Source organism: Musca vetustissima, unplaced genomic scaffold, assembly GCF_032173495.1.
Source record: "Musca vetustissima isolate MV318-11 ecotype Yass unplaced genomic scaffold, APGP_CSIRO_Mvet_v1 utg3767, whole genome shotgun sequence".
In the NCBI taxonomy this organism is placed as follows: domain Eukaryota; kingdom Metazoa; phylum Arthropoda; class Insecta; order Diptera; family Muscidae; genus Musca; species Musca vetustissima.
The window spans coordinates 295,044-316,853 of NW_026886007.1; the positions used below are offsets into that span (position 1 = coordinate 295,044).

The 21,810-nt window shown below is 32.4% G+C and overlaps 1 protein-coding gene across 1 annotated transcript; it reads left to right on the forward strand.

The window, feature by feature from the left end:
• Window positions 1-959: 959 nt before the first annotated feature.
• Window positions 960-21,128, forward strand: LOC133333458 (prominin-like protein). Its single transcript, XM_061541776.1, has 15 exons — window positions 960-1,227; window positions 1,301-1,445; window positions 1,531-1,659; window positions 4,853-5,040; window positions 5,117-5,281; window positions 5,352-5,476; window positions 8,075-8,240; window positions 8,323-8,492; window positions 8,572-8,681; window positions 9,562-9,666; window positions 9,735-10,590; window positions 10,914-11,035; window positions 11,524-11,574; window positions 14,672-14,812; window positions 20,982-21,128. The coding sequence occupies exons 1-15, from the start codon at window positions 960-962 to the stop codon at window positions 21,091-21,093; spliced, it is 2,853 nt and encodes a 950-aa protein (XP_061397760.1). The 3' UTR covers window positions 21,094-21,128.
• Window positions 21,129-21,810: the final 682 nt, after the last annotated feature.

Consider the following 21,810-nt stretch of genomic DNA (forward strand, 5'->3'; position numbering starts at 1 on the left):
CTCCAATAGTACACCTAAATCCTATTTTCGGGATTCCATCTCAACTAAATGAAAATAGTACGAAGTTTAGTACCATTTTGTACTTTTTTGTACACATAAGTACGAATTTCTTAAACCATTTCCATATATCGACACCACTTCCCTTCCATATAAAATTCCAAGATTCTAGCTATATATGTTCAATACATATACAATTAGAACTAAATTTAGTAAAGTTTAGTACTTTTCGTACACTTCTAGGTCGAATGTCCAAAAAACCCCCTTTATTATATCTTTCTAACTTTCCATTGTTGACCCACAAATTTCAAAATTCTAGCTTTTCCCGTTCGCCTAATACAAGGAGTACAATATTTGGTACATTTTAGTACTTTTCGTACCCTTCTAGTTCGAATTTCCATAAACCCAGCCTTATCTAACGCCCACACACCAACAACAACCTTTTTATAATTTGTTTTTTTTCTGTGGCTCAACAAAGCATGAAAGGAATTAATTTTTAATTGGATGCTCCAGGTTTTTTTTCATTGCCTACTTAATATTTTTTAGGGCATTATTCTTCCAAAAATTCGCTTGATTTATTATTTCAATTTGTTTTTTTTTTCTTGCAGATACACTAATCGTCCATTTATTAACACATTAAAACGAACGAAGAACAAGCCCAAGAGATTCCATGTGGTGGGAGTCGCGGTTGTTATTGTTGTCGTCGTTAAACAACAAAAATGCCGGCCAAATGATTTTCTTCAACCAACGACGAACGCATTGAACATAAACAGCAACAGAAAATCCGGCAAATCAAAACAAGTAGAAAAAATAAAAATTGGAAAATACCAAAACCAGAAACAAACATTCCCTTATTGAGATTACAAATAATAATAATAACAACAACAAAGATTGCATTTAAATAAAACAAAACAAAAAACACCACTCGATCACACACACACCTCATATAAAGAAGAACAAAAATGTCGGGTGAAAGACGACGAAGTAGTATCGGTGGTAATATGATGCTAGTGCTGTTATCCCTTTTAGGGGTTTGCATCCTTTTCGGTAGCAGCGCGGAAGCCTTTGAAAATGGTTTAAAATTCAAACAAACCAAATACACAGAGTGGTCAAAGAATATCACATATCAGAGCAAGACCAGCTATAATGCCCGCGGCATGAAACCCCTCTATGAGATCAGCCACAAAGTAATGTGGTTTTTGATAGGCGGTGAAGATCCTATACCGGATGGTAAGTACAACACTGCACTTCTTGATCGAAATCACAAAAAGTAATATTTTATTTCCATCCATCTCTCTTTCAGGTTATTTTGAGTTGAAAGATGGTCAGGTGTTGAAGGGACCCAAAGCCGAACGCAATGAATGGGGCGATTTGGTTTTGCATTATTGGCCCATATTGTTGATTGTACTTTTGGTGGCCATATTGGTGGCCTCAATGCCCATTATAGGGTAAGTGGAAAAACACACAGAATATGAATAGGTTTGACTATGGGTGATTTAATTGTTTGTCTGTGGTTTTGTTTTGCTCTTTCAGTTTATGTTTTTGCTGTTGCCGTTGCGCTGGAGCCTGTGGTGGCCGCTCAGAACCATTTGACAAAAAACACGATACCTGTCGACGAGTTTTTCTTGGTTTCTTGTTAATATTGTTGGCGACGGGTATATTGTAAGTATTACAAATCAATATGATGTGTGACATTGTGTGTGTGTGTGTGTGTTTTTGGTGACCTTTCACCTTTTGTTATTCGCGTGGAATAGCAAAGGTCTTCTTTAAAAAGACCGTTTAATTAATTATGAATCAACATCTTAATTGTATTATAGGTTAAGACCTCGTTGTACTTGTAAATAAGGATGTTTTGATATTTTATGACGAGACCACTTGTGGTCCATAAATAGCACTATAGATCCTCTACAAGAAGCCAGATTGCTTGGTAACAGAAGTCCATTTGGTATTTTATAAGAAGCCCATTTATTGTTATATTTTGTCTTCCATAACAATTTCATACGAACTTCTATGACAAGCCTATATGGACTTATTTAGCTAGCTCATATTAATTTATATAAGAAGTCAATTTCATCTTCTATGTTAAGCCCATATGAAAATCATTAGGGACCCTTTTTAGTCTTCCAAACGAAGCACATGAGACTTACTTACTTAGCTAGCTTGCGACAGAACTTTCGTTCCATAAGCCGAGCTTAAAAAAGATTTTCAGGCGCGTCGGTTTTTTGCGCAGTTTTTCCAATTTGAAAGACCATATTCGGCAATGTTTTCTTTCACTTGAACTTTCCATCTTATTCGCGGTCTTCCCCTTCTGCGTGAACCATCAGCTGGTTCGCTTTTATATGCCTTCTGGGCTGGGGCATCTTCATACATTCTCACAACATGACCTACCCAACGTAGTCGCTGCAGTTCAATACGTCTAACAATGGTACATGGTTCATTCGACGGCGATATTCACCGTCAACACAGATCGGCCCATGGATCTTTCGGAGAATTTTTCTCTTAAACACTGCAAGAGCTGCCTCATCTGCTTGCACAAGTACCCATGCTTCAGATCCATATAACAGCACGAGTAGTATCATTGTCTTGTAGAGTGTGAGCTTGGTCTGGCGGGAGGTGGCCTTGCTTTTGAGTTGTTTGCTCAGACCCTAGTAGCATCTGTTTGCCATCACTATCCTTCAGAACTGATGTTATCCATTTTGTTTATGGCGGTACCAAGATATATAAAATATTTAATACCTCGAAGCTGTAGTTCTAAAGTTCCACAGTTGGTCCGAGTCTACTGGACGTCTTGCGCGTTGATACCATCAGCTTGGTCTTCTCGCCGTTTACCGGCAGACCCACTTTGGCAGACTGCTTCTCGATTTGTTCAAAGGTGGCTGTTCCCGCTTTCACTGTTCGACCCATTATGTCGATGTCATCGGCGTAGGCGAGTAAAATGTATTATTTGGTGTACAGAGTGTCATATCTCTTCACTTTTGTCTCTCGTATGACCTTTTCCAACAGAATGTTAAAAAGGTTCGGTATTAAAGGGGGGCTACATACCTTGCAAAAGGGCATTTGCAAGGTATGTAGCCGCATTGGTATGAACCAATAATGTCATTGACCATTGGCTTCAGTCGTTCACTCAGTACTCTGGATAGCACTTTATATGCAATGGGAAGGAGACTTATTTCTCTATAGTTGGCACATACCGACTTGTCTCCTTCTTTGTGCACGGCACGCAGGATGCTGAGGTTCCAATCATTGGGCATGCATTCTTCTAGCCAAATTGTACTAATCAGCTGGTGCATGCTCCTTACCAGCATCTGACCACCAATCTTGAATAGTTCGGCTTGTAACCAATCGGCACCTGCTGCTTTATTATTTTTCAGCCGATTGACTGCTATTCTGACTTCATCTTAGCTAGGTAGTATACACTCTATACCGTCATCTATCTATTGGTTCTGGGATATCCTCTTCACCGATAATATTTGATACCAGAAGTTTTTCAAAATGCTCCTTTCATATCCTCAGCACGCTGTCACCAGGTTTCCTTCTTCATCTCTACATGAGAACGTCTTTAAAAAGCCCCCCCAATGGAGTTTTATAAGAAGCCCATTAGTTCTTCAATAAGAACATGGCTTATTAATATTTTTTGCAATACCCACCAAAACGTAGATTTTTTAAAAATATATTTTTGAACGAAAATAGGCTTAGATTTTTTAAATATATTTTTTCAAAGGCCTATGAAGGCGTCCATTTATTTCAAAGGACCATTATTTTTTTAAAGGATAATATTATAAAAATAGGCGTAGTTGTTTTTTAAAATATTCCTTTTTTTCAACAACTAAGTTCGAACTGCCTCTTCTGTACGAGACTCTTCTGCCTCGTCTATAAAAAGGCCCTCTAGATGTTTCATTCATTATTGAAAAATACCTGTAATTCTTCTATTATCAAATAATTGTGTTGCTCCTGTGAATAGAAGACATTGGATATTCTATGAGGATATATTCGGGTCTTCTATGAGGAGACATTTGGTTCTTCTATAAGAAATCCTTAAACCTAGTCTTTACAAGATGTTTTCTATAAGAAGACCTTAGCGGTTTCTAGGGAAGTTTTTTTTGGCATCGCACTTCTATCAAAGGTCCCTTTGGGTCTTTTATGAAAATCTCTTCTGGCCCTTCTACGAGTAGCTCTTTTGAACTTCTATGGAAATGCCCTGGAAATTCTACCACTTCTATAAGAAATCCTTTAATTCTTCTTTACGAAGCCATTCTGGCCATTTTCTATGAAAATACCAACTCAACCAAATATCTTGTGGCCCTTCTACGAATGCCTCTTTTGAACTACTTTGGAAGTGCTATGAACATTCTACCACTTCTATAATGAATCCTTCTAACTCTTCTATACGAAGCCATTCTGGCCATTTTCTATGAAAATACCAACTGGTTTTATTATGCGAAGACCCTCATCCTTTATTTTTAGTATTGACATGTGGTCTCTTGTGAAGAAATCGTCAGGTCTTCTATGAGTCAATATTCTGTACCTTTATTAAAAGCCCTGCTTTCCTATATTAGATGACATTTTGTCTTCTTCTTTGGGGACCTAATCATCTATAAAAATAATATTTTTTAAAATTCCATCAAAATTTCTAATGTACAGAATTGTTTATGATTCCTCCATGTTCTCCTAAAAAGGTCACATCATTGACCTTTTAAAATAAATGAATATATCCTGTATATACCCCCTGTAATCATAAAATAAAAACTATGTTTTGTTCATAACCTCAACTTTATATATTGTCTAGAAAAAAGTCTGTTCTTGACACACCATTAACATTGCAATTTGTCTTCTCTTCTCCTCTTTCCCCTCATAGATTTGGTGTTATTGTTGCATTTGCCACCAACAGCTACATGCAATTTGGCATTGATGATGGCACTACAGCTGTACGGGCCGGCAGTAAGGATACACAAAAATTCTTGTCCGTAACATCGGAACAATTGGAATATGTTTTGGTGAATAATTACAAACAGTTGTCGGATCATTTGGAAGATATACTAAGAAGTGCGTATGAAGAAGTGAATATTAAAATAATTTATTTATATAATGTAAATGTGTGCGTGTGTGTCTCATTTTTCAGCCACTTCCGATTATATTATAACAAATCTGGAACAACAATCCAAGGCCATTTCCGTTAGTCGCCTAACAGAGTTCTTAGAGAAATTACCAAGTTTGAAAAATAAATTACAACAAATGAAAACAATAACAAATGATTTGAGAGTCTATGCATCGCAGTTAAGTGATGGTAAGTTGGAAGTTTATTTATTGGTAAGATTTATTTTGTATGTTAATATGTTTTCTCGTTTCTCTTCTAGGTTTACGTGGTGTCAAACGTGATTTGTTGGTCATGTTAAACAAATGTTCCGATCAATCGTGCAAAGATGTTTTGAACCGCTATGAAATTGGAAAGTTAGATGCAAATGGCATCCATTATGATCAGGTAAATATATGTAGTAATGTTTTGATATGGAATTTATTAAGCGGAATATTGAGTGTAAAAATTTAATACTAAAATTATAAATACCATTCAGAGTCGGTTGAACAAAATCTTTTGGGTCGAATTATATTTTCAAGTGTTATTTTTTTATTTGTCATATATATTACCCCAGAAATTTTTAAATAATATATGAAACGGAACATGTTTTTTTAACATCTGCCTTCAGTTCTTCTATAAGCATTTTGTTGTGCTCTTTGATATTTGTTTGATTGTCTCCCATTTGGCCTTCTATATGACGACATTCTACATCTTCTATAAGAAGAATTTCTATTCATCTTTGGGTAATTTAATATTTTTATTATTATTTAAAAAGACCCGCTGCCTTTTCCACGAGAATTCATGCGAATTCTATGAAAAGCTTACTGAACATTATGGCTCTACTATAAGAAGCACTTATAAATATTATTTGAATCTTCTGTGAAAACTCTCATTGTGTTTCTGTAAGAAGACGTTATAGATATTCTATGAGAAGCCATTCTTTAGTTTTTTTATGCAAAACCATTATGGACTTTCTGGTTTCTACATGATGAGCCTTCTTAAATCTTCCTTGAGAAATCATTCGAGCTACACTTCTATAAAAAAGGTTGGCTATTCTTTTAAACATTTCAGTTATTCTATGGAAACCCATTTGTAGCCCTTATTTTGTAAAGATACCTTTTTCTGCGAGAGAAATGTTTCTATAAGACTCCTATTAAAATGAGGCATTCAGAATTTTCTCTGCAAATCGATTATAGATTTTCATGAGAAGCTATGTAAAAAACTCCTGTATCCCTTCTATATGAAGGCCTCGTGTCCCTTCTATGGGAACTCGTTAAGTGTCTTCTGTAAGAAGCTCTATAAGGATATATATGAAAAACGCTTCGAAATATTATTTGTGAAGTCTTTCCGTCTAGTCTATTTAAATACCTATTGGACTTTCTATTAATACATTTTTTGTTCTTCTATGAAAAGCCCTTGGACTCTTCTATTTTTGGGGAAGTCCTTCTGTTTTTTTTTTTCAATGGGGAAAACGTCTTGGATAAAACTCTATAGGGTTTGATATGGGAATTCCTCCCAATCCCTCTTAAATCCTGTTTGAACAGATTTTCATGAGAAACTATTTAAAAAAACACCCTGTGGCCCTTCTATAAGAACGCCTCCTGCCCTTTTAAGTGTCTTCTGTGAGGATATACATGAAACCCTTGAAATATTATTTGTGATTGATGATACCCTTCGAAATATTATTTGTGAAGTCTTTCCGTCTCGTCTCTTTAAATACCTATTGGATTTTCTAAGAATATTTTTTTTGTTCTTCTATGAAAAACTCTTGGAATCTTCTATGAGATTCCATTTTGGACGTCTTTAAAAGTAAGATCTAAAAGGGAAACAGCTTTCTTCAGATCCTCCATGAAAATAACTTTTTGCTTTCTGTTTTTTTTTTTTCAATTGGAAAACCTCTTGGAGAAAACTCTCTAGGGTTTCATATGGGAATTCCTCCCAATCTCTCCTAAATTCTCTTTGAGCAGCCCTACTGGGAACTTCTATGGATCTTCTATGAAAACTTCTTTGGTTCTTCTGTGAGAATCTCTTTTGAACATCTATAAAAGGATGACCTTCTAAAAGGGAAATTTTTTTAAACCCGTGTTCTTGGTATTTTAATGAAAATACTTTTGAATGAGATTCTTCAATTTTTTCTCTTCAGGGTATTTTTTTAAGTCCTCATGTCTTTCTATGGGATGTCCTTTAGACTCATGTTCGTGGTAATTTAACGACAATCCTTTATAATGAGGTTCTTAAATTTTTTCTCTTCTGGGTTTATTTTAAAGTCCTCATGCCTTTCTATGGGAAGTCCATAGAAAAAAGTCCTATTGGATATTAAATGAATTTTTTTTTGCTAACCCTTATGGCTCCTCTATGATAAGATCATCTGGCTGCTTTCTAATATTCAGACTCCTCTATTTAACCCCTTCTGACTCCTCTATTCAACCCTTTCTGAGACTTCTATTGAAAAAAACCTTAGGCAGTTCTGTGATAATCTCATCTCGTCGTCTAAAAAATGAAAACCTTCTGAAAAGAAAATATTTTGCCTTATCGTTTTTTAATGCAAATATCTTTTTGAGAAGAGTCAGAAATCTCCTTTGTTAAAAACTTTTGTACTTTTTATTTGTTTTTTATTTTTTATGTCAAACTTTGCCATCGTTTCTTTAAAAACGAACTAGTTTATAATTTGTTAAAGGTTGTGTTCAACCATAACCTTAAATAATTTTTAAAGAAAAAAATGTTCCTTATATTTTTTGTGGAAATTCTTGACTACATTTTTTTGTAATAAAATAATAAAACTATTTTTAACTAACCAAAACTTAAAAATATTTTAATGCTTACTCTTAAAAATAAAAATAAGATGGTGGATCGTTATTTCCCCAAGGTAGGTATATAACTAACCTTAAAATGCAAAAATAAACTTCACACAAAAAATAAAAACACAAAAAAATATCGTTAATGCCCCTCATGCATATTAATTCCCATTTCCTTATTATCTTCTTCTTTTTTTCTCCCACACAGCTTCCCGATGTCAGCATTATCATTGATAATTTGGATCAGTTAATAAACGATAATATTGCCTCGGCTGGTGAAAAGGGTAGCAATGCCCTAAAACAAATGCGTTCCCATCTCAATAATACCATTGCCAGTTATACACCACAAATTATTGAATCTATCAACAAGGCGGGTGGGTATCCCTAATGAAATATTTTTATTTAAAATTTTATTAATTCTGGAATTTTTCATATTTTATATATTCTATATAACAGGCGAAGGCCTCCAAAAGGTTTCCAATGACATTAAAACCGAATTGGATAAGGTTTCCAAAATCATCGATACAAATACAAATAAATATACAAATATAGCTGATAATTATTTAGTTGAATATGGACCATATCGTTTTTATGTGGGCATTGCCGTATGCTCCATTTTGTTGTTGGTAAGTATTTTTTTTCTTTTTGTAAAATTAAATTTGAATCGGAAATATTAATCACTTTGTTTCTATGTTTCTTTTATAGGTATTGGTTTGCTTGGTGGCAGCTTTGTTATGCGGCATCTGTGGCAAACGTCCCGATGGTTATGGTGATGATTGTTGTAATAAGGGCTCTGGTTCCAGATTCCTGATGTTGTAAGTTGAGCGATTTTTTCCTTCGGAATTGTATTTAATTGTATAGAAACACGAATAGAGTCTTAAGAAAGACAAATAGGTCTTTATAGAACCATAGATCTTTGTAAAGGCCTATTGGTCGGTATGTTGCCTCTAGGTCTTTATTAAGGCCAATTGGTATGTATGGGGGCCTTTGGCGTTTATAAAAACCAATTGGTCTGTAGAGAACAGTCCTGTCGTCTCTTTAAAAACCTGTGGGGCCTCTTAAAAAGTCCTCTAAGCTCTCAACAGACCATAGGTCGTTATAGAGACCAAAAATCTTCTCAAATGTCAATTGGTCTTTGAAGAGACCATAGATCTTTACGAATTTCAGTAGAAAATACTATTTGGCCATGAAAACTTCATATCTATAATTCAAATAACCTCACATTCACGGCCTATAAATATAGAATAGAATTTCAATCTTTGCATTTTGGCATTTTAAAAAAATCCAATCTCCAATAAATCTACTTTTTTGACTTAGAGGAAAAATGTCTCTTTGTCTTAAAGGACATTTGTCTTTAGAGAACCTTTAAAGGGTTCAATAGATCCTCTATCTGTTCAAAGTATTCTAAGTGATTTTCTAAATATAGTGTTCTTCTATGGATTCTCTATCTATGCTTAAGTCCTTAATATATAGATTAAGATCTCTAATATATCTACATCTATAGAAGGCCCGTATAAAATTTCTATCATATTAGGTAAGACCTCTAGGCAGTTCCTTTACATTTTGGCTTTCATTGAGGAACCTTTTTGACTTCTGAGAGAATATATTATTTTATACTCTTCTAGGTCTTCTCATTAGAAAGTATTATTGACTAATTCTTCATTTCTTCCCTCTCTTTCTATCTTTATTTTGCAGTGCTGTTGCTATTATATTTTTGACAATATCGGGTATAACCATAATAGCTTTAGTACATTTCTTAATTGGCATTGTGACCTATCGTGGTGTCTGTGTACCATTAAGGTAAGTAAAACTTTCTCGAACCAACAACAGACCTTCCATTTTAATCGCCTTTATTTTCTCTCTTTCAGAAATCCCCAAGACGATGCTGTATTTGCTGAATTTGATAATTTAATTGACTTGAACGAAGTCCTCTATCCATCGAAAATCAAGGGACAAGCTGCCTCCGGTTCTCTGCCACCATTCCACATCTCACATGTCATTGTGGCATGTCAAAAGAATCAAACAATTTACGAAGTTCTACACATTAACAACATGGTCGACATTAATGCGATTAAAGAATATCCTGCCGATTATAAAATTAATAAGACTCTTGACGATCTCGTCAATGGCATCGATTTTAACGATAGCAACGTTGATATCCTATCACCCGCCGATAAACAACGTATCCTTGAATTGGGACAGTCTGCCCTGAAAGACTTTGATTCCGATCAATTTGTACACAATCTAAACGACGATATAACGAAACATTCTCTAACCGAAATCGCCCAACAACTACGTGAAACTGCCAAAAAGATCACAAGTTCTGATATGAAAGATGTTCAGATTTCGTTGCGTAACCAGGCATTGCATTTAGAGACATACGAACAGAATTTGGTGATACCAATGAAAACCCAATCGGCTGAGTTGATAAAACTGGCCAAGGAGTTGGATAGTACATTGACCTATAAAGAACAGAAATTCCAACAATCAATACCGTTGTTGGTGACAGAAATTGAACAAGCTCAAACATTCATTCGCAAAGATGGTCGTAATTTTGTAAAGTCATCTGCGGAAACTTTCACTAATCATTTTGCTGGGGAAATCGATCGTTATTTGAATATGGTCGTCAATGCTGTGGAGAATAAGATTGGCATCTGCTATCCCATGGCGAATGTTTATGAAGCTGGTATTGTGGCGGCATGTAATAGTATTATTGATCCACTGGTGAGTGTGTGAATAAAAAATTAAAAAAAATGCAGGATGTTCTCTAGAGAGTGTTCAATGTGTAAAATACCTATATAAAAATATGTGATCGTCTATACATCATATTGGGGGCCTCTAATTGACCCGCTCTCTATTGAGAATACCCAAAGAGAATATCTAGTGGGCCCTTTATCTATAGCTGACCTCTAACCTAGCGTTCTCTATCTATGAAGAATATGTAAAGGGCCTCTAGAAGTCATCAATGATTCTACTGTTTTATTTATTATTCTATTATTTATTGAACTTGATTTTTATTATTATTATTTTTTTTTTCTTAATTCTAGAATGGTTTCTGGGCTGGCGTATTCTGGTGTGTCCTCTTGTTCTTGCCCACATTAATTGTGGCCGTTAAATTATCTAGTTTGTATCAAAAATCCGATCCCTATCCAGGCCCCTTGGTTGAATCGTAAGTATCAAATTTTCCACTACCCACAAAAATTTAAAATTTTTCCTTTTTCCCCCAAAAAAAAGTAGAAGAAACATTTTCCATATCTTAAAAAAATACAAAAAATTAATTTTGTGATATAATTTTAAAACAACAACAAAAACAAAGTTATCCTCTATCCACCAGCTTAGTTATTAGAATTGAGAATGATTTAAAAAACAATAAAAAAGTTGAAGCTTGTTTTGTGTTGGCATCAGTTAATCATTATTTTGTAGTCGTTTTCCCCTGCTTCTTTCCTTTCTTTCCCTTCTTTATTTGTTTATTGTTATTATTATTATTATGCGTATAAATCTATTAACCTTTATTTTCAAATTGTGTTTGTTTTTATTGTTACATCGTCATGTGATACATTTCGTTAAAAAAAAAAAAAAACAAAAAAATTAAATATCCTCCATCCTCACTCACATACACACAATCTTTTTAAATGGACGACCACGACTTTAACACAGGGAGTATTTATATGATGCATACAGTGAACGTGATCACATTCCATTATCAAAGTAAGTTAATTGCATTTATTTATTTGAATATGTTATGGAATTACATGTACATATCACAACACATTCATACACAATTGGTTTTGAGGCTTTTTGAGGAGAAGAGAACAAATAATATCCCATAAAATGACTAGAAAAGCTAGAGAGACTCCATAGAATCTACATAACGTATTTTATCTAAATGAGGGCTACAAGCGGCCATCTAAAGCAGGCCTAAACTAAATATTTACAGAAAACATCTCTGGATAAGAAGATTTTACAGTAAATTTTTGATACCACCTATTAATCGAAAAAATCGTGTTATTGTTCCAATTGCCCTCTCTTTGGTTTTATATTCTATGTATTTATTTTGGCGCCCAATGTGAGGTCCCATTTTATTTATTTCAAAATGTTTCTCTATTTGCCATGTTTTTTTGGATATATTCCAATGAAAATTGTATTTAAAAAAATCTCTATTCGCCATATTTTTAGGATATATTCCAATGAAAATTTATCTACCTTTGTTAGTTTTCGTCTATTCTAGACTTCATATTTTATTTTGGCACCCAACATTTATTTCAAACAACTTCTCTATTCGCCATTAGGATATATTCCAATGAAAATTGGTTAGCAATAACGTAAAAAGCTACCTTTGTTACCTTCCGTCTACTGTAGATTTCACATATTAATTTGGCGCCCAACGTGTCGGGGCGTAATTTATTTTTATGAAACCCATAATTTTGAAATATTTTGTGAATATATATTAAAAATATTACTTCGTAGTAGTATTTCAAATTACATCTTTTAGGTTTCGTTCCCTTGTCTATTACAATGGACTTTATATTTTATGTTGGCGCCCAACGTGGGGTCCATTTTTAATTATTCATTAATCCCTCCTATTCGCTATATTATTTAGGGATAAATGCCAAAGAAAATCTAATCGCAACAGTTTTAGAATCTACCTTCATTACTTTTCGTCTACTATGGACACCATATTTTTTTGGCGCCCAAATTGGTTTCTTTACATTTCCTTTAATAAAACTACCTATTTACCACATTTTTCAAACATATAACAAAGAGAATTTCTTTCGCAACAGAGTTTGGAAAATTTCCTGTTAGTTTTTTCCCCTTATAATGGAGTTCATTTTTTGGCGCCCAACATGGGTCTTATTTAATTTCTTTTAATAAAACCACACTTTAGCTATTTTTTAGTATATAAGCAAGCAAATCTCATGGAACCAGCCTCTAAAATATTCCTTTGTTAGTTTGGACTTTATATTTTATGTTGGCGCCCAACGTGGGTCCAATTTCATTTAATCAATAATCCCCCTATTCGCCATATTATTTTCAGATATATGCCAAAAATCTAATCGCAACAGTTTTAGAATCTACCTTCATTACTTTTCGTCTACTATGGGCGCCATATTTTGTTGGCGCCCAAATTGGTTCCTTTTAAGTTTATTTTAATAAAACTGCCTGTTTACCATATTTTTCAAATATATAACAAAGGAAATCCCTTTCGCGCCAGTGTTTGGAAATTTTCCTATTAGTTTTCCCCTTACTATGGACTTCATTTTTTTGGCGCCCAACTTGGGTCTTTTTTATTAGGTGGTTTTTATAAAACACTCCTTAGCTTTTTTAGTATATACAAACAAGTAAAACTCGTCGTAAAAGTTTTTAAAATATTTCTTTGTTAGTTTTCGTCGGCTGTGAACGTCATATTTTATTTTGGCACCCAACGTAGGATCTTTTTTTTCTGTAAAATTTTACTAAACGTTAACATTTTTTGGATCTATATGTTAAAGAATATACCTTTACAATAGTAAGTTCTCCTTGCCTTATCTATTACAATGGAGTTCAATAATTATTTTTGGCGCCCAACGTGCTTTCTTTTTTTAATAAAACCTTTCAATTTACATTAATATAAGAATATTTATTATTGTTAAAATAATATAAACCTTTAACGCATTAGTGCGTTCATATTTCATATTCCCATCTTATTTTGGCGCCCAACATGAGGTTCCATTTTAATTTAATATTCTGCTGTAAAGTTTCTCCCAACTAAAAAAAACCTCAAAACCAAATATCATCAAAATATACCACCTGCACTTAGTTAAGTAGAATACAAAAATTGTATCTTCATGCTCAATCGTGCTCTCGCTCTCTATCTATCTCTATTGAAGATGTGAGTAGTAGAAATTTGTTAATTAATTGGCATTTTTGAAATTGGAATTTATTTTTGAGTTTTGCAAAATTATAATTATCTAAATTATATCGAAAAATAAAAACAAAAATTATATTTAAGGAGAAATCAGAACTGCCTGGTGCAGAGTAATTATGACAAGATATCTTTAAGAAAAAATGTTGAATTGAACAACTTAAAAAAATAAATTGAATATAAAGAAAATATAAAGGCTATGTTAATGAAATTCTTAAAAAATATATTAATTTTACAAAAATGTTTAATTTAAAACATTTTTTTTTAATTCATAAAAATATATTTTAAAATTACATTTATATAAATTACACTTTGTAATTTATATAATATATATAAACTGTTCTATTTTAAGAGTTTAAAAAATCCGTTTTAATTTTTTTTTTAATTCATAACTTTTTCTAAAATCAAAAAAGATAACACCACAACAAATATATTTGAAAAAAAATTAGTTCACCTAGGAAATTAATAATATTCTAAAGATATTTTTTAAATTAAAAACGTTTATAATTTCGAATTAAAATATGTATAAATATAAAATAATTCTAAATTAATCCTGTTAGTGCCCAAACAGTCCTGATTTCTCCAAAACTAAAAAAACTATCACTTTGAAAAAATCTTAATCTCTAACTTCTTTCGCTCTTTCTCTCTCTCTCACTCACTATATCCAAATATCATTCATTCTGAATACAACAACAACTGAAAAATCAATAAATATTTCTATATATCATTACATAAATATATTTATTTTTATTGTGATTTTTTTCATTTTTTTTGTGTTTTTTTATTATTCTTGTCCTTCTACTTATTATCATCATTTGTATATGGGATGTGTGCGTATGTGTCTCTCTGTGTGTGTGTGTCTCTCGCTCTCTCTCTCTCTTATATCAAAAACAACACATCTAGTGGTCCAAAAAATAAACGACGCAAGAACAAAGATCGCCGACGTCGTGATTATTACGAAGATCCAATAGTTTCAACATCGCATGGAATACCACCAGCTGGAGCTGGGGTACGTGATACACGCTACAGTGATATGGCGCCTAAGTAAGTTTTGCATTTGTTGTTGTTATTTTCATTTTTTTTTTTATTATTTTGTTTATTTTCTCTCAATTCAAACTCATCAAAAAAATAAAACATTCTTCAACTAATATGGAATAATTTTATTTAAAAAAAAAAAAATCAAATTTGGCTAGAAGAACTTTAACTGTGGAATGTTTATTTTGGTTTATTAACAGCTTGATGCCATGGCTTTCGTTTTATAAAAAAATATTTATGGAAATTAGTATTAGAATTTCAAAACTTCTTCCTAAATCCCTTAAAAAACAAGTTCCTTTGTAACTAATCTTTTCCCTTTCTCTCCAGTTCCTTTTATATCTTTTGTTTTAACATAATTTTAAGAAATTAATATTAAATTTTGTAAACCTAGTTATAATTGTTGTTTTTTTTATTATTATTTCTTGGAATTTTTTTTAACCCATTTGTTTTTGGTTTCTCTGAATATTTAGAAGTATGGTTGGGGCTATTGATACAAGGCCAAAAGCACTGGCGGCGGATGGTTTCTTTTAGGTATTGATTGTTTTCAAACAAAATCGCTAAGAATCTACTCTAAAATTTAACATCAAGCGATGTTATGGCTGTCATCATTGTTATTAATGCTGTACACTTTCGCTCGCTCACTCACTCACCCACTCGCTTTCATAACTCATTTGACCGACCACGCTCACTAACATAACATGTTGTGTTTTTATGTGCCTGCCTCTATTTGACAAGGAGATGGAAGGTTCAATTTGGAGAAAATGTTTATAGAGGGATTTTTTAACATACATATAAACAAAAAATTAATTAATCTCTGTATTAAAAAAATTATATCGGTCTTCATATTAATCAATTGATCTGCATAAAGACCATAGGGGTTTATATTGACCAGTTGATCTATATAGAGATCATAGGTCTTTATATTGACCAATTGGTCTGCATAGAGACCATAGGTCTTTATATTGACCAAATGATGTACATAGAGACCATAGGTCTTTATATTGACCAATTGATTTGTATAGAGACAATAATCAATTGTTCTGTATAGAGACCATAGGTATTTATATTGACCAGTTGGTCTGTACAGAGACCATAGGTCTTTATATTGACCAATTGGTCTGTATAGAGGCCATAAGGCTTTATGTTAACCAATTGGTCTCAATAGAGACCATAGGTCTTTATATTGACCAGTTGGTCTGAACAGTGTCCATAGGGTTTATATTGACCAATCGGTCTGTATAGAGAACATATGTCTTTATATTGAGCAATTGGTCTGTATAGAGGCCATAGGTTTTTATATTGACCAATTGGTCTGTATAGAGACCATAGGGCTTTATGTTAACCAATTGATCTGTATAGAGGCCATAGGTTTTTATATTAACCAATTGGTCTGTATAGAGACCATAGGTATTTATATTGACCAGTTGGTCTGTACAGAGACCATAGGTATTTATATTAACCAATTGGTCTGTATAGAGACCATAGATCTTTATATTGACAAAATGGTCTGTACAGAGACCATAGGTTTTTATATTGACCAATTGGTCTGTATAGAGACCATAGGGGGATTTATGTTAAACAATTGGTCTGTATAGAGACCATAGGTCTTTATATTGACCAATTGGTCTATATAGAGACCATATGTCTTTATATTGACCAATTGGTCTGTATAGAGACCATAGGTTCGGTTGACCTATAATGAATTTTTATGTAGAATAATATCCGCATTGACACCATTCTCCTAAAAATAAAATTAAGAGACGATTTTTAGTTTTTTTGTTTTTAAAATAGTCAGGCTGAATCCCAGTTTGTTGTTTTTATAAAAAAAACAACTATTTATTAATGGGGAATGTATGGCATTGTGTGCAGAGGCGTAAGGCAGGGAAGACTATAGTTTCGGATCACGCCAATGATCCTCATCAGTTCCCTTAATTTTTTGTTGGGATATTCTCCCCAGAAGCTATTGCTTCTATACAAAAAACCTTTCATACCCAAATGTCTCTTGTAACAAAGCGAAGTACTTAGCTGACCAACGACATAAACTGCATGAGAATTTCGCTGGAGCCTCACTTCGAGGTTAACAAGGCATTTACAAACAATACCATACCTTTCCCACTGTTGCATATTTTTAGCATAAATAAATTGAAAGAATGTATTAAAATAGCTTGAAATGGCTATAATTATGTTTCATTTTTTACCGATATGTATTTTATATATATATATAGTATATGTATGTATTTTATATGCACATTTCTTTTGTTTGGTGATCTATAGTGTATTTTTTTGTAGAATATTTTCTCCATTTGAACCTATCGATATAAAATATTTAATGAACCCCCCGACTACCTTCCATCTCAAAATCATTTGATCTGTGTCATTACAGCTTTTGTTTATAAATAACATACATATATATTCAATAACTTAGTTTATGTTCTTTGTTTATTTATTTATTTTCTTTTTTTGTTAATATTCGTTTACCAAATATTTCACCCATTCATGAAATTTAGCCACCATCTCATATTCATTACTTTTACTACGATTTTGATTTTCATTGGTTTTTCCCCCCAGACAACATATTATTTTTAAATTATTGTGAGTGTGGCAGCTTAACTGATATATTTCTCTCAACTCTAATACTTTTTATTATTTTTGACACTAGAGCACTCAAACAAATACTTGCATTTTTGTGCAGCTTCATGCAATGCTCGTGTTTTATTTCTTCTCGTAAAAAAAAACATGCCAGGGTCAATTTATTAAAGCCATAAACTTGTCATTAAACTTGAAAATTTTTTCAGCCCACTACACACACACATATGGTTATTTGTTTGTTAATAGAAACTGGTTTCAATCAAACATATCCATTTTAGGGGGGTATTAATTTGTCTACGTTTTGATTGAAGGCTTTATTAATTAGAAATAAGTTTTAGTTACTACTACCATCAAAATTATTTGAATTAAATTTAATATTAAGATAAGTAATATTTGTAAGTCGTTAAAAAAAATTATATTTTGTATATTTCTTGTGGGTATTGGCGTATATATATACATTTTTTTCTACTGCCTTCAACAAGATTGTAAGATATACCCAAATTGGAGCTGTCAATTGAAGGATATATACAATATCTACAGATTTAATTAATTCAGTAACCTATAGTGAATTTTAGTGTAGAATATTTCCCCCATTAACAGCATCATCCTAAAATGAAAACAAACGGGTCATTTTGAAACTAATTGGAAACGAGTTTCAAATTGAGCCCAACATTTCTTATTCATCAACTTTGTACGATATACCTAAATTTGTATTCCAAATTAAAGGTTATATATTATATCTAGAGTATTCATTTGTTCGGTGACCTGTAACACAATTTTCTGCAGAATATTTTTTTATCCATTAATATAAACCCACGAAAACGAGTATAAAAGGGTCATGGTGTTGGATTGAAATATTAAATTACTAAAAAAAATGTCTCATTCACCAACTTTGTAGGATATACATAAATTGATAACGTCTATTGATCGATATGTAATATCTACAGATTTCATTTGTTCGGTGACCTATAGTGAAATTGGTTGTAGAATATTTTCTTCATTGACTTCATTCCACTCAAATGAAGTCAAACGGATTATATCAGTCTTTTTTTTGTCCAATTGGTCTGTATAGAGACCATAGGTCTTTATATTGACCAATTGATCTATATAGAGACCATAGGTCTCTATATTGACCAATTTGTCTGTATAGATACCATAGGTCTTTATATTGAAAAATTAGTCTGTATAGAGACCATAGGTCTTTATATTGACCAATTGGTCTGTATGGTGACCATAGGTCTTTATATTAACCAATTGGTTTGTATAGAGACCACAAGTCTTTATATTGACCAATTGGTCTGTATTGATACCACAGGTCTTTATATTAACCAATTGGTCTGTATAGAGACCATAGGCCTTTATATTAACCAATTGGTCTGTATAGAGACCATAGGCCTTTATATTGAAAAATTAGTCTGTATAGAGACCATAGGTCTTTATATTGACCAATTGGTCTGTATAGATACCATAGGTCTTTATATTGAAAAATTAGTCTGTATAGAGACCATAGGTCTTTATATTGACCAATTGGTCTGTATGGTGAACATAGGTCTTTATATTAACCAATTGGTTTGTATAGAGACCACAAGTCTTTATATTGACCAATTGGTCTGTATTGATACCACAAGTCTTTATATTGACCAATTGGTCTGTATGGAGACCAGGTCTTTATATTAACCAATTGGTCTGTATAGAGACCATAGGCCTTTATATTAACCAATTGGTCTGTATAGAGACCATATTGACCAATTGGTCTGTATATAGACCATAGGTCTTTATATTGTCTAATCTTCTATATAGAGAACAATTGGTCTTTATATAGACCAATTGATCAACATAGAGAACATAGGTCTTTATAAAGACCAATTGGTCTAAATGGGGACCACAGGACTTTATAGAGACAAATTGGTCTACATAGAGACCAAAGGACTTTATGGAGTCCAATTGGTCTAAATAGAGACCAAAGGTCTCTATGGAGACCAATTGGTCTACATAGAGACCACAGGTCTTTATATTAACCAAGTGGTCTGTATAGAGACCATAGGTCTTTATATTGACCAATTGGTCTGTATAGATACCATAGGTCTTTATATTGAAAAATTAGTCTGTATAGAGACCATAGATCTTTATATTGACCAATTGGTCTGTATGATGACCATAGGTCTTTATATTAACCAATTGGTTTGTATAGAGACCACAAGTCTTTATATTGACCAATTGGTCTGCACTGATACCACAGGTCTTTATATTAACCAATTGGTCTGTATAGAGACCATATTGACCAATTGGTCTGTATAGAGACCACAAGTCTTTATATTGACCAATTGGTCTGTATGGAGACCATAGGACTTTATATTAACCAATTGGTCTGTATAGAGACCATAGGCCTTTATATTAACCAATTGGTCTGTATAGATACCATTTTGACCAATTGGTCTGTATAGAGACCATAGGTCTTTATATTGACCAATTGGTCTGTATAGAGACCATAGGTTTTTATATTGACCAACAATTGGTCTGTATAGGTACCATAGATCTTTATATTAACCAAGTTGTCTGTATATAGACCATAGGTCTTTATATTGTCTAATCTTCTATATAGAGAACAATTGGTCTTTATATTGACCAATTGGTCTATATAGAGACCATAGGTCTTTATATTAACCAATTGGTCTATATAGAGACCATAGGTCTTTATATTGACCAATTGGTCTGTATAGAGACCATAGGCATTTAAATTGAATGTAGCTTTATTAAGGTCGAGCTAAAATTGTCAGAAATTTTTTCATTATAAAAAAAGTTCGAACATGATCCCACTTATTTTTTTTAAAAAAAAAGTCATATAAAAGTTTTTAAGGACATAACAACATTTAAAAATTTCCAGCGTGTCCACATCCAATATTATAGCAAATTTATTTAGGTTCTCAGAACTCCTTTTATATTGAAAAAGTTGAGGTTATGATGGAACATTTTGTTGAGCAATTTTACATAGAACTAAAAGGGCATTTTTTTTAATTGAAAACTGCATTCATATTTAAATTAGCTCTTCGTTTTTAGAAGCAATGGCACAGAATCCAAATTTTCATTATATGCAAAATTTTTATGTTTCACACTTCAATCATTTCTATTAATCATAAGTATTTTTTCCCGCACCATTCATTGTCATAATTAAAAATTAAAAGAAAAAATTGTATAAACTTTTAAATGTTATCAAGAGGTGGATATCCATATGGAACATCAGATACCACCCCACTACCATCAGCATAGTACTTTTGTGGTCTTGTATAAAAAATAACCCTAACAATACGAAGCAATGTCTTGCTAAAATTAAAACTATTTGTAAATTTCATCACAAGCCAGATGAAAAAATTATGTTTTTATGTATGAAAAATTATGTTTTATGTATGTATGTATGTGTGTGTGAAATAAAAATGTTTGATGTTTGAAATACATATTAATATTTTATTAACCATATAAAAATGGATATGGAAATAATGTAGATAATATATAAAATTTGTATGTGTATAGAAAATTAAAGATTATTTTTTTAACGCCTCTTTTTCTCTCTTTTCCTCCCCTCTTCATTTAGACACTGGGATGGCGGACCACCACGTTATCAAAACCCACCAATGGCACCACCAGCCTCCGAATATGAACGCCCACCACCATATTATTATCCGGGCGCCTCAGATCAGGACTAAGTGATCTATATTGAAATTCAGTTTTAAGCTGATGTATCTCCTCAAGAAACAACACAACATTAACGACACGATGATGAGTACCAAGAGATGGCAAATAGATGATGTGTGAAATGACACGAATGGAATGCAGCGTAACGAAATGGAGTGGAGTTGCTAAATTGAATGTTCAGATGAAGGGGAGGAGTGACGACGTACAATGATGAGAGAGTGATTATCACAATAGTAGCAACAAACGAATCAAAAAATCCAACTAATAGTTAAACATATTAAACATGCAGCAAGCAAGCAACAACAACAAGTCATCAAAATAAAACATGAAAAAAAAAATCAATCAGTCCTTTTAGCATATACATACATTATATATATATAGTATTACAAAAAATATTATTAAATAATTTTGTTAGCATATAAATATTATTTTTTTAATTTTTGTTTGTTAAACTTTGTTCACAAGTTTTTTTTTTATTTTTATGATTATTTTCAATTAAATCATAACACTGGGCTACAGCTGAAAATTTTCAAATGTTTGCAGGATGTTATACATCTTGTTTTGCAATATATACATACATATTGTGGTAATTTAAATTTCGCAGTTTTCAAAACATTGTAAAACAGTTGAGGTTATGGAATATCTCAAAAATCCATTTTAATAGTTTCCATTAAAAAAAATTAATTGTTTAATTAAAATCTATTCCTTAATGAATATCAGAAAGCTTC